This window comes from Erythrolamprus reginae, chromosome 10 (assembly GCF_031021105.1).
Source record: "Erythrolamprus reginae isolate rEryReg1 chromosome 10, rEryReg1.hap1, whole genome shotgun sequence".
Classification (NCBI taxonomy): Eukaryota; Metazoa; Chordata; class Lepidosauria; order Squamata; family Dipsadidae; genus Erythrolamprus; species Erythrolamprus reginae.
In genome coordinates this window covers 16555772-16568984 of record NC_091959.1, presented here as the reverse complement: position 1 = coordinate 16568984, position 13213 = coordinate 16555772, and the positions used below count along the sequence as shown (strand labels likewise).

Here is a 13213-nt window from a genome sequence, read left to right as displayed (position 1 = left end):
GGATGACTAAGATTCTCCATAGACACTTACCACTGCAAGTAACAGTGTGAAGCCTGATTCCCGAAAGGTTGTTTCCACTCCTCAAAGGTTCTGCTCCAAGCCAAATAGTCTGTTTTGGGTCAGAAGGTTCACATCGAACCCAGAGTGGAGGAAGCTGCACAGCATGGTTTATTTGTAAATGTTTCATGTTTGGATTTTGTGACATTGTGTAGAAAGAAATCAATTGCCTATCAATGATGAAAAGATATTACATCAGAATGAAAGATGACTAATTACAAACTATTTGCTGTATTTTTTAAATATTTATTTTTTGTACCCCAAAACAGCTGACATCAATTAAAAAAGAAAGGTAATGCTTGTTCCATTAGGTATGTGAATGCTTATTATACTCACTCAAATACTAAAAGTAAAACTATTTTGTAGAAACTAATATACATTGAATTATAGCTGTTCTGCTAGGCAGTAAACTTAGTTTTTGCTTTAGGAGGAATATATATTCTAAAGGATAAAGATTAAAATAATCACACAGAGCTGCATACCTTGCTTTTGAAAGGGCCAAAGGAGATGCTGATAAATTCTCTTTTGGGAGAGCCTCGGAAACCGAAAGGTCACCATTTTGCCATTCTTCCAGATTGCTGGTTTCGTCATATGATCTCTGCTGCAAAAGCAACCATGCTAGAAAATTTGCTAAGTTCCAAGAAAGGTGGAACACATAGCAATAGTCAGCTTATGTACCAACTTACCATTTTCTCTACAATAAAAAACGCTCCATTTGGGTCCCAAAGCTTTTCTAAGGGATTTGTATGGCTTTCATTGATCAAAAGGACTCGTAGGTCAGTCTAGTAAAAAGAAACAAGTTATTTCCACAGTGCGGTACTTTTCTCAATCTAAACTGAAAAATAATTTGACTTACAGGATCATATGCTTATGCAGAAAAAGTATGAAAGGCAAATTTATTGCAATTTGCATTCATGCACATCCTTTCCTTTGCAGCATAATCTTATTTCAAAGTAGCAGATGTCAGAATTTCAGACCAGATTTTTCAATAACTTTCTATAGTCTGGGATCTCCTTACAGAGGATAAAGATTATGTGTGAAGAATTAAGATGATTTTTCCACCACAGCGGAAGAGCGTTAATGTTGATACATGCATAACTTAGCAATCATACTTTATAGCAGACTCCAGGACTTATGAATACAGTAGTCCTTTTTATAGCAAAATAAAATTTATTTAAAGGAAAGAAGCATAAAGCTATATAAAAATAACACAAACTAAGCTACAGATAAAAGAGAAAATAAATCTACATTTCCTTTCATAGAATGTAGTCAAATTAATTTCTATATACAATCCAAATTTGCAATTTGAATTATATAACAAATCTGTTAAGATGTCATTTTTATTATTTATTATACTTATATCCTGTTTCCCTCTGAGCACATATATAGCACTACCTCTCCAAATTTATCATTACAAGGAATATTCCAGACTTAAAAATATATAAATAAATTAAACTTCATTCAGCATTATATATTTTCCCCTTCTAGAATCTATATCTAGCATTAAACTCTTTTTAATCTTAGCATTTTAAAACTTCACTACCTTTAACTGTACACCATTTCCTGTGAATTAATACTATGTTTAAAACACTTAATAAACATACCTCAAAAGTAGAGGGACCAGTTATATTATTCTGTTTTCCTTCCTCATATACTCTGAAATAAAAATAGTGATTTACTTATTTTTTTCTCAATACAGTACTGGAAACAGATCTCAAGAGCAAAATTAAATTAATCCTGGTAGAATTTGCAGAATGTAACCACTGCTAAAATGGTGTTTGACATGAGATGTGCCTATATAAACATGCTGATGTTACTTTTAATGTCAATCTACCATGAAACATCCTAGAACAAAATAAGAAAACTCCATCCATCACTTTCCTGCTTATTACGAGCAGAGGAAAACACAGGACAACTCTACACCATTCCCTTGATTAAATTCCAAAGCCAAATGGAAGCGACATGCACACAGAAGAAAAGAAAGAGTCATCCATAACAGAGCTCTCAATAGTCCTCATTTAGCAACCATGTTGGGACCAGCAACAACTGTGCTTATGCTCTTACTTCAGATTCCTTTGCTTTACAGACTTGTGAAAGTCATAAATATAAGGATTGGTTTAATAGTTACCTTTTCATCACAGTTGTAATTGTGGTGATTAAACAAGCCAGGCACCAAGTTAGGAGTACTGTACCAATAAGCTATACAGGTTCCAGCCAATATTCACAATGCATCCTATAAATTACTAGAGTTCTAATAGCTGTCTGTCTACAGCTAGACAGATACAATTCTTCCTGTAACACACAACTCTCCATGTAACACGCAACCTGTCTATGGCTTCTGAAATTCATATTGGATGAGACCAGATGAAGCTGATTCTTTACTGGTCTTCCTGAGGCTGAAAATTGAAGTCTGAACCATATATTTATTTAGAAAGATCTGACAGAATACTTCCTTTTCCTTTCCTTCCTTTAATTCAATTTTCAATTCAATTTATTAGATTTGTATGCCGCCCCTCTCCGAAGACTCGGGGCGGCTCACAACAACGATAAAAACAATATTATAATGGAACAAATCTAATATTAAAAATAACTAAAAACCCTATCATAATTAAAAACCAAACAGCACATACATACCAAACATAAATTATAATGAGCCTGGGGGAAAGATGTCTCAAATCCCCCATGTCTGGCAGCATAGGTGGGTCTTAAGTAGTTTACGAAAGGCAAGGAGGGTGGGGGCAGTTCTAATCTCCAGGGGGAGTTGATTCCAGAGGGCCGGGGCCGCCACAGAGAAGGCTCTTCCCCTGGGGCCTGCCAGACATTGTTTAGTCGACGGGACCCAGAGAAGGCCAACTCTGTGGGACCTTATTGGCCGCTGGGATTCGTGCGGTAGCAGGCGGTTCCCATCTCCCTTTTAAGGTGACTGGCACGATAGTTTTAATGCTAAAAGACTCACGAGGAATCAAAGTCAAAGGAGGCAGCTCATTCTGTCCAAAGTATAGAAAGAGTGTTTGGGTTTTTCGGGAGGAGATATTGAGTCGAGTTGGCTTCGGATGACTGTCTGGACTAGACCCTGCAATTTTCTTAGAAAGATTTTTGGAAATAGCTTCCTTCTGCTTTCTTCCTAGGGTTGAGAGAGTAACTGATCCAAGTTCACCAGTTGGATTTTTCTGAAGTTTTTCTAAAACTTCCCAGTCTAGTCTATTGCTCCAGGATTTCTTGGGAGTGTCTCACCCAAGTACTAAACAAGAATAATCCTATTTTTAATACAACAAAAATCAACTATTTTTTCCTTCATTCAAACCTTTTAGGACGTATATTTCACCTGTGTGTATATTTTCTTTAATTGATTACACTGTGTAAAGCTTTCCTTAGTTTTGCCAAGGTACATATTACATTTTTTTCACAGCCACAGTTGTAATTTGAACTTAATGAAATATGCATGAAGGGGGCACCCCACAAAGCAAATAAATCTAGAAGCAACCTTGCCCCAAACCAAAGAAAATGGAAAAACAATTGATTTGATATAACTAAATGTAATTAATTACATCAATTAATTAATAGAGTTGAGTAGTTATTCTTATGGTATTATTTGTTATTATTTATTGTGAATATATGTGATGTAAAAAAAATTCCCCAAAACAATATGAACAGCTTCCACTAAAATCCAAGCAAACATATTCGTAAATTACTGGAAACAGCTTCCTCCAATCCAACAGAATACAGGTAGTCCTTAATTACTAACCATTTGGTTAGTGTCCATTGGAAGTTATAACAGCATTGGAGAGATTGACCATTTTTTCACTTAGGACCGTTGATCATGTGGTCAAAATTTGAGCGCTTGGCAACTGCCTCATATTTGATGTTTGCAATATCTCTGGGTTATGTGATCACCATTTAAAACCTTTTGACAAGAAATGGGGAAGCCAGATTCACTTAGCAACCGTGTTACTAACTGAACAAGCAATTAACAACTATGGCAAGAATGATCATAAAACAGGCCATAAAACTCACTTAACCACTATCTTGCTTAGCAATGGAAATTTTGGGCATAATTATGGCCGTAAATCGAGAACTGCCTGTATAACTCTCTTCTGGTACATTAAAAATACAATTTGGCAGCATTTTTCAAAAAGCCTCTGTACCACAGAAGGCATTGGATTGCATGAGGTCTTTCCCAGTGCACCACATGCCTGAAAATACTGTCAATCCATCAGTCAAATGGTATATATATGGGATTTTAGTAGTAATTTTTAATTAATTAGATTTGTTGTGTTGTTTTTGTATCCTGTGAGCTGCCCTGAGACTTCGGAGAAGGGCGGCATACAAATCTAATAAATAATAATACCTGTATTAGCATTTACTGAGAGAACTGGAAAGAAACCATCAGGGTCTCCTTTCATTGGTTACACTGTGTAAATCTTTCCTTAGTTTTGTAATTGTGACTTTTTTTTCACAGCCTCCACTGAAAGCCCCATGAACTTCAAACCATTCCAGCATTTTCATGCCCACCCTTGACAGGACGGAGTTCAAATCTTCTGTCAAGGGTTAAGCCACCAATGGCAATCCTTGTCCAGGAATGGAATGGGTTCCAAAAAAATGTGCAGAATAACTAACTAAATCTGGGTCATTTCAGTTTACTTGTTTTTTAAAAAAATTAGTTGCATGAGGCAAAAGAGCCCCAGCAGAAACCTAAATTATAAAGACCGCCTTCTGCCACACGAATCCCAGCGACCAATTAGGTCCCACAGAGTTGGCCTTCTCTGGGTCCTATTGACTAAATGCCATCTGGTGGGACCCAGGGCAAGAGCCTTCTCTGTGGCGGCCCCGGCCCTCTGGAATCAACTCCCTCCGGAGATTCGAACTGCCCCCACCCTTCTCGCCTTTCACAAGCTCCTGAAAACCCACCTATGTCGCCAGGCATGGGGAAACTGATATACCCCTTAGCTACTATGGTTTTATGTATGGTTTGTTAGGGTTGTTTTTATAAGAAGGGTTTTAAAATTGTTTTTCAAACATTGGATTTGTATATATCGCCAGGCATGGGGGAACTAAGACATCTCCCCCAGGCTTATTATATTTCATGTTTGATGTGTATGTGCTGTATGGTTTTTAATTGTTGAGGTTTTATATACTTTATTATTAGATTTGTTCCATTGTTATACTGTTTTTATTACTGTTGTGAGCCGCCCCGAGTCTTCCGAGAGGGGGCGGCATACAAATCTAATAAATTATTATTATTATTATTAATTTATTAGATCTGTATGCCACCCCTCTCCAAGAACTATTATTATTATTATTATTATTATTATTATTATTATTATTAAATGCAATTATTTGAACGGCAGCCTTTAGAATAGAATAGAATAGAATTTTATTGGTGACTGGACACACAAGGAATTTGTCTTTGGTGCAGATGCTCTCAACGTACATAAAAGAAAAAGAGACATTTATCAAGAATCATGAGGTAAAAAACACTTAATGATTGTCATAGGGGTCAAATAAGCAATGAAGAAACAATCAATATTAATAAAAATCTTAAGGATACAAGCAACAAGTTATAGTCATACAGTCCTAAGTGGGAGGAAATGGGTGATAGGAATGATGAGAAAAAACTAATAGAAATAGAAGTGCAGATTTAGTAAAAAGTCTGACAGTGTTGAGGGAATTATTTGTTTAGTAGAGTGATGGCGTTATTAGCAACAGAAGAAATGTCAACTAAATCATAACGGTCCTATTATTACTCTATTAAGGCTCCTTCCTGCTGCTTCACTTTTCCCTTCTGTTTTTGTACGTCATCATCCCTCAGCTCTACCTTTCGAGCCTATCTCGCTGGGTTGTTGTGAGGATAAAGCGGAGAGCTAAGTAACCCCCCCCCCCTTTTTTTTTGAACGCTTCCAAGATTAGCGGAGGGGGTGGGGAGCACGGGCCCACTTACTGCACGAGGAAGCTGTGAAAGCGGAGGATGTCCTCCTGCCGCTGCTGCCGCGAAGCCATCGAGACGGGCAACCCGGAGTCGCACGCGTGCGCAGTCGCTTCTGCGCTTCGAAGTTACGCGCCAGAACTACTTTCCGGCAGCCATGGATCCCTGAGGAATCCCTCCGCCGAAGAGAGACGTCTGACGGAGCCTTTCTCTCCACCCCCCCTCAAAGAAGATAATCCCGACATCTCCGGGGGAGACTTTAAAAGGACAATGCGGCTGGAAAAGAGTTTCCCCTTTTCATCTTCGCCAGACAAGGACATCAGAACGGGAAGGGAAGAAAACGTGGGCGAGCCGCCGGCTCAGGGGAACTCAGCCTGCTCATAAGGGGCGGGGCCAGGCGCGCAAGCGGCAAAAGTCTGGAGCTGCGAGGTGAACTTCCTTTTCCGGTCGGGGTTGAGGCGGAGGCGAGCGCCGCGCGAGGGGCTCCTCAGCGGTCGTAAAAGGCGCCATCATGGTGAGGAGTGAAGCGGGCCGGGTGGGAGGGGGAGGCGGCGGAGGTGCGGGCCGGGACGCCTCGACTGGCAAGCGGGGAACGAAAGGGGCTCCTCCCGGGGAACACGGGAGAGAGGAGGCCGGGCAGGCCTGAGGCCGGCCCGGCAGGCGCCATCTTGGAGTCATGGAGGAGTAGCTGCCGCGTGGAGGCCGAGCGAGCCAAGGTGGAGGCCCAGCCCTCGCCTCGCAGGGAGCCCTCACCCGCTTTTAATTCGGGGAGATGGAGAAAGACGGTCGCCCTTCCGAGGAGGCCGCGCCGTGGATAGTCCGCGATTGCTCTCCCAGCAGCAATAATGGAAGCGTAGATTCCTGGCCACATTGAAGCGCGAATTTTGCTGCAATCCCCATACTGGATAGCTATTGTAATATTGTAACTGATGTTGTAGTTATTAGTCTTAGGAATGGCTGTAAGGAGGTGAGATTCACGTTTGAAGCCTCTTAAAGCAAGTCAGCAGATTATTTAAAGGCCTTTCATGAGCTCAAGGAGCATTGACTGAGTTTTGGATGACACACGAGCACACTGAAATGCCGAATCTCCATATCGAGTTAGATCTAGCAATAAGGCCAGAAATTAGCACCATGCCTTCATTTCAGTTCTTTGTAGTTGCAAGATGAGTGTAGGCATGTAGTACCTTGTGTGACTACATAAGTATTGGTATGATCTAAACTGTATTACTATGGTCTAATAATAGACTACATAGATAGTTTGTTCCTGGAAATGATTATAAGTAGCTGAAATGCACTTATGGGTCTTGTGAAGCAAATTACAAGTTCAAGGGCCAGTGGAAGGATTGGATGAGGTGGTTCTTGTCACAGAAATGAAGTTTGACACAGCAATTCTTTCATTATTATCTTCGTATTTCAATTGCTCAGTGTTAGGTGACATACTCTTCCCACCAATCAAGTGTTCAGGTAAATCAAATTTCCATTCTGAGAGGCAGTATAATTCATATTTAACATTAAAGTCAAAATGCACTATGCTGCAGCATGCTGGGTATAGGCATGCAAAAGCCAATGCACTGGATATATATTGCTATGATGTTGTAATTTGCGTCCTATCTGGTATTCAGGGACGGTTGCCTGCTGTCCATAAACTGTTGCCATTGAACTGACGATTCTTCCAAACTGAGCAATAGTTCTGTTATTGAGCATCAGCAGAATGTGTTGAATTGCAAATCTAATGGTCCTTTTCTCTCTCTCCAGGCTTGTACTCGGCCATTAGTATCGGTTTACTCAGAAAAGGGAGAGGTTTCGGGTAAAAATGTCACTATGCCTGCTGTATTCAAGGCCCCGATTCGCCCAGACATTGTGAATTTTGTACACACAAATTTGAGGAAGAACAGCAGGCAGCCCTATGCCGTCAATGAACTTGCAGGTAAGTTGCAGAAGAGTTGTGTTTTGTAAAGTTTCACTGTTTTTCAATATTCAAATTGATGGTACCGTGTTTCCCTGAAAATAAGACCCTGTCTTCAATTTTTTTGAACCCTGAAAACAAGTGCTTGGCCTTATTGTCATACAATCAAAAGTCCTAGTGGGCTTATTATGAGGGGATGTCTTATTTGGGGGGGAAACAGGGTAGTTAGCAAATCCCAAGGAGCGATGATATTTGATTTGAAATATGCAGTAATCTACTATGAAACATAAGATATTAATATTTAAAAAAAACCAAACTTCCATAGTGTGTTGATTTAGTTTGGGATTTAAGATCATCCAAAAATTTATTGGGTTTGAACATGAGATTCTGAAACAGAAAGCATTTTAGTATTCACAGAAGGGTGAAATTTTACTCTGGGTCTTGAATTTCCCACATTTCATACATCTTTAGATAATATACAAACTTATAAAAAAATCTAAATTAGTTAAAACCACATTGAAAAAAATCAAAACATTTAGAATAGCTCGTTATAGATTCATTAGAAAACATGAAACACATGTTTGCTTCCAAAGCCTGTTGGAAAAAGTTTGCTTTTATTAATATTACTAGATGATCTGATGTTGCTGCTTAAATCTATCATCTGTGGTGAATATATATATATATATATATATATTTTCTTTTCCCTAGGGCACCAGACCAGTGCTGAATCCTGGGGTACTGGCAGGGCAGTTGCTCGTATTCCAAGGGTTCGTGGGGGTGGAACTCATCGATCTGGCCAGGGTGCTTTTGGCAATGTATCCTTCATTACATAAATTATTTGATATGCATAGCAACTATGTAACGTAGATGGCTTTTGAACTTCAGTGTTACGATTTAAAATGTTTGTTTTATTTGATGGGCAGTTAACTTAAAGCCCTTGTAGCATAGAAAGCCCAACACCAATTGCTTGCCTTGTTTTGGTTACCAGAGGAGAGCCCCCTTAACTTGCAATGATGTCGTAATTTGCGCCTTACTCTGTATTCAGTGACAGTTGCCTGCTGTCATCAGCTGGTACAGATGATTGATGATCCTTTAACTCTGAGCAAGGTAGAAGAGGGGCTTCCTGCAATAAAGACAGTTCCATCCTTGACGCCTGATGCATAGATGTGTCGTGGAGGTCGCATGTTCGCCCCAACCAAAACTTGGCGGCGCTGGCACCGCAGAGTGAACGTCACTCAGAAGCGCTATGCCATCTGCTCCGCTCTGGCAGCTTCTGCTCTCCCGGCTCTAGTCATGTCTAAAGGCAAGTATCTTTCTGCAGTGGCATTAGTATACAGGGTAAATGCAATTGAACTGAGCCTATACAATAATAACTAGGAAAGGGCATTAAATGTTTCACTTACTGCACATGTATAAGTATCCTTGTAATCGTAGCAAGTTCGCAATAGATAAAACCATAATACTGAAACACAGGAATGATATCTCACAATTATAAAATCAAAAAATAGTAAATTAAAAGTAATTAACAATAAATGATATAAACTCCAGTATAACAACACTACAAAGACTCTTCAGGAGCTTTGATTGAGTAATATGGAGCTAGGAGGAAAATGAACCTGTAGGGAGAAGTTATTGGACAAGGCCATGAGCACATAAAACCAGCTTGTTTCCCTTTCAGTTAGAATAGGGGTGGTGAGTGATAGAACACGTGCTCAACCAGGATGAGGTCGTTGGACAGGCTAGTTGCACAGAATAGGTCAATAAGTCTTTAAATGTACTCAGAAATTAATTAGAAAGTCAATGGAAAAGGCAAGGTGGTAGGTTTTGGGGCTTCACTTGCTAATTCTAAACTTTGAATGAATTTTTTCCTATTTTATGTCAGGTCACCGCATTGAAGAGATTCCAGAACTTCCTCTGGTAGTTGAAGACAAAGTTGAAGGCTACAAAAAAACCAAGGAAGCTGTTCTCCTACTTAAGAAGCTGAAAGCTTGGAATGATATCAAAAAGGTGGGTCATCAATTACAAGACAGAAGCATTGCTGACTGATGGACAGACTGGTTTATTTGGCTTGAAAAATCTCTGCTGTCCAGTTTATTACTAGAATTCACTAACTTCAAAGAGCTTAGCATTTAGTACAAATATATATGGTCACCGTGAAGTGAGATGCCAAACATAACAGCGTGCATAATAATCCCCGTTGCCTTTGCATATGATGAATTTTTCACTGGTCCGTGTTTCAGATAAACGTTGATGATGGTGAAATTCTGAATTGCCGGGTACCAAGATCTGTTTCTCCTGTAATAGTGAAGTGGTGAATTTGGATTTTTACATACCTGTTTCTGTCCAGGTCTATGCCTCTCAGCGCATGCGGGCAGGCAAAGGTAAAATGAGGAACCGTCGTCGCATCCAGCGCAAAGGACCTTGTATCATCTATAACGAAGACAATGGCGTCATAAAAGCATTCAGGAATATCCCAGGTACTCCCTTCAGTTTCCTTCCAGGATTCAGACATGTTTCTAGGCTGGAAGAAGGCTCTGAATGATGATATTCCACTTCATTGGTCCGTGTTTCTGAAAACACATGATTTGGTGGAAGTTCTGACTTAAGAATCCGATGGTGGATTTCTTTTGAGATGCATTTGCTTTCTAAACTTCACGTTTAAGTTTAAGAAAATAACTTTCTGCTTGTTGAGTATGTTTCACGTGAAAGGGCTTCCGGCATTCTCTCCCCTAATAGGAATCACTCTTCTCAATGTGAACAAGCTGAATCTCTTGAGACTTGCTCCTGGTGGCCACGTTGGCCGTTTCTGCATCTGGACCGAAAGTGCTTTCCGCAAGTTGGATGACTTATACGGCACTTGGCGCAAGCCCGCCACCCTGAAAAGTAGCTACAAGTGAGTCCGCTTTAGTCTCGTTTTCAGCTTTGCAAACTGGAACACTGAAATCCCTAACCCAGGCATGTCCAACTCAAGGGGACTTTTGGGATAACTTCAGTCATTGTTCACCTTTGCTGAGCTCAGCATGTTGAAAGGAACTGAGCAGTATCCTTTCCCTTCATTGGGAAGGCTTTTTTGCCTCTGGGTATCAGAAATGACATTTTGGCTCATAGGTCTACATATCGGTGCATGAACAGATTTTTGCCAATATTGATTGAAAAAGTTGATCCTGGAGAAATCTCCAACACAAGTCAAGGGGTATACAGTGATCCCCTGGTTATTGCGTCCCCGACCATTGCGAACAGGCTAATTTGCGATTTTTTAACCCGGAAGTCAAAACACCATCTGCGCATGCGTGCCCTTTTTTCTATGGGCACGCATGCGTAGATGGCGCCGGGCAGATCAGCTGCTGGGCGGCTTCCCTAGGTCTTCCCCCTCTTGCTGGCGGGAGGGCGAGCGGCGGGCATCAGCAAGGAGTTTCCCCACCGCCCACGCCGTTCATTCTCGCCGCTTTCCAGCTGAGTCCTGAAGCGAATTCGCTTCAGGACTCAGCTGGAAAGCGGCGAGAGCGAGCGCGAGCGAACGGCTTGTCCGCCGCCCGCTCGTGCATCGCCCGCCCACGCCGTTCATTCTCGCCGCTTTCCAGCTGAGTCCTGAAGCGAATTCGCTTCAGGACTCAGCTGGAAAGCGGCGAGTGCGAGCGAACGGCTTGTCCGCCGCCTGCCTGCCCGCTAGCGAGGAGCCGAAGATTGGGGGTGGCGCGGCTGTTTTAAAATTTCGCCGCCGGCATGGGGGGCTTGCCAGCACCCCCCGGACCCCCAACCCGGGTTTGGGGGGCTGCTAGGAAGCCCCCCATGCCGGCGGCGACGTTTTAAAACAGCCGCGTGGCTTCCCAATGAGTCCCGAAGACAAACGCGGAAGTTCGCCTTTGACGTTTGTCTTTGGGACTCAGTTGGGAAGCCGCGTGGCTGTTTTAAAACGTCGCCGCCGGCATGGGGGGCTTCCTAGCAGCCCCCCAAACCCAGGTTGGGGTTCCGGGGGGTGCTGGCAAGCCCCCCATGCCAGCGGCGATGTTTTAAAACAGCCGCGCCGCCCCCAATCTTCGGCTCCTCGCTAGCGCTGCGGAAGTAAAAACACCATCTGCGCATGCGCAGATGGTGTTTTTACTTCCGCAGCGCTACTTTGCGAAAACCCGCTCGTTGCGGGGGGTCCTGGAACGGAACTCTCGCAATGATCGGGGGATCACTGTAGTGCTTTTACAGCAGTTTACAAAGTGAGCATATTGCCCCCAACAATCTGGATTTTTTACTTTCATCCAAAGGATAGAAAGCTAAGTCGACCTACCAAGCACTGGGCAGAATCAGCCTGCAAATACTGCATTCTAACTGCTGGGCCAACATGGCTCTTAATAATTTATATTATATAGAAATATAGTTGGAGCTGTAGAGTACTTGAGCTTTGAAGGGAAGAGGAGCTTTCTTTAGTGTAATTGGCAACGCCATAAAGTAGGTGAGAGGTGTTGCATAGATCTATCTGCAGGCCTTCATACCTGAAGTGCCAGAGCCCATTCACTGGACAATTCCATTTGGATGGGCTTGCACTATAATAGTTCTGTTTTTAAAAAAATGTTTTTGATATGGAATGGTAATCATGTTATATATACCTTTCAACATAATACTCCGCCTTGAGAAGGATGATTCATTAATTATATCTTTGTTCTAATCTGTTTTTCAATGCAGTCTGCCAATGCACAAGATGACCAATACTGATCTTGGAAGGATCCTAAAAAGCCAGGAGATCCAGAAGGCCCTACGTCCACCCAAGTATGTATCCAAACCATAAGGTTTTGTTCTCTGGAGGGTAAAAGGGTGTTTGTGTTCCCATGAAGATGGAGTTGTGTTGTATTACTTTTCTGCATGCTACCTCTTGTCCCCAGTATTGGTCCTTCTGTAGATACCCCTTTATGCACAAAGAATGGTCCATCAAAGTTGTGCTCACATCTTTTCTGCAGGAAGAAGATTCACCGTAGAGTCCTTAAGAAGAATCCACTGAAGAATTTGAGAATCATGATTAAACTGAACCCATATGCCAAAACTATGAGGCGTAACACTATTCTGCGCCATGCTAAAAATGTGAGTGGCTTGACATTTCTGAAATTTATTTGACATTAATTCCAGAGCAGCTATTTGAAAGGAATAGAAATGACTGGACTGTTTTCTGTTTTTGATAGCACGAACTCAGAAAGGAGAAGGCAGCGAAGGGGAAAGCGAAGATCCAAGTGGCAGGTGCTGAAAAAAGTGAAAGTACAGCATAAAAAGAGAAATTCTGCACTTTTTATGATTCAATGCTCCAAAGGCAACAAGTTACCCATAATAAAAAAATATATCCAGTA

The 13213-nt window shown here is 41.5% G+C and overlaps 2 protein-coding genes and 3 non-coding genes across 6 annotated transcripts in view; 4 read left to right on the top strand and 1 right to left on the bottom strand.

Annotated features, from left to right (window-relative positions):
- Nucleotides 1-6360, bottom strand: part of ZWILCH (zwilch kinetochore protein) — a 25411-nt gene extending 19051 nt beyond the window's left edge. Inside the window, exons 1-5 of one of the 2 annotated variants that reach the window (XM_070763491.1) lie at nucleotides 5996-6360; nucleotides 1662-1713; nucleotides 744-839; nucleotides 540-658; nucleotides 31-227 (exon numbers count right to left, since the gene is read on the bottom strand). In XM_070763491.1, coding sequence (XP_070619592.1) covers nucleotides 31-227; nucleotides 540-658; nucleotides 744-839; nucleotides 1662-1713; nucleotides 5996-6054 — 523 coding nt within the window. In that variant the 5' untranslated portion in view covers nucleotides 6055-6360. The remainder of the gene's footprint in view (nucleotides 1-30; nucleotides 228-539; nucleotides 659-743; nucleotides 840-1661; nucleotides 1714-5995) is intronic. The other variant, XM_070763492.1, reaches the window with a different exon arrangement.
- Nucleotides 6131-13213, top strand: RPL4 (ribosomal protein L4). Its single transcript, XM_070763493.1, has 10 exons — nucleotides 6131-6494; nucleotides 7736-7907; nucleotides 8595-8701; nucleotides 9051-9189; nucleotides 9769-9893; nucleotides 10234-10363; nucleotides 10623-10779; nucleotides 12561-12644; nucleotides 12833-12953; nucleotides 13052-13213. Exons 1-10 carry the CDS (start codon nucleotides 6492-6494, stop codon nucleotides 13133-13135), a joined length of 1122 nt encoding a protein of 373 aa, XP_070619594.1. The 5' UTR covers nucleotides 6131-6491; the 3' UTR covers nucleotides 13136-13213.
- On the top strand, nucleotides 7564-7664 carry LOC139173646 (small nucleolar RNA SNORD16). The gene has a single exon (XR_011560078.1). It is a non-coding gene; the product is annotated as a small nucleolar RNA SNORD16 (small nucleolar RNA).
- On the top strand, nucleotides 8893-8991 carry LOC139173645 (small nucleolar RNA SNORD16). Its single transcript, XR_011560077.1, has one exon. It is a non-coding gene; the product is annotated as a small nucleolar RNA SNORD16 (small nucleolar RNA).
- LOC139173643 (small nucleolar RNA SNORD18) lies at nucleotides 10420-10491 on the top strand. The gene has a single exon (XR_011560075.1). It is a non-coding gene; the product is annotated as a small nucleolar RNA SNORD18 (small nucleolar RNA).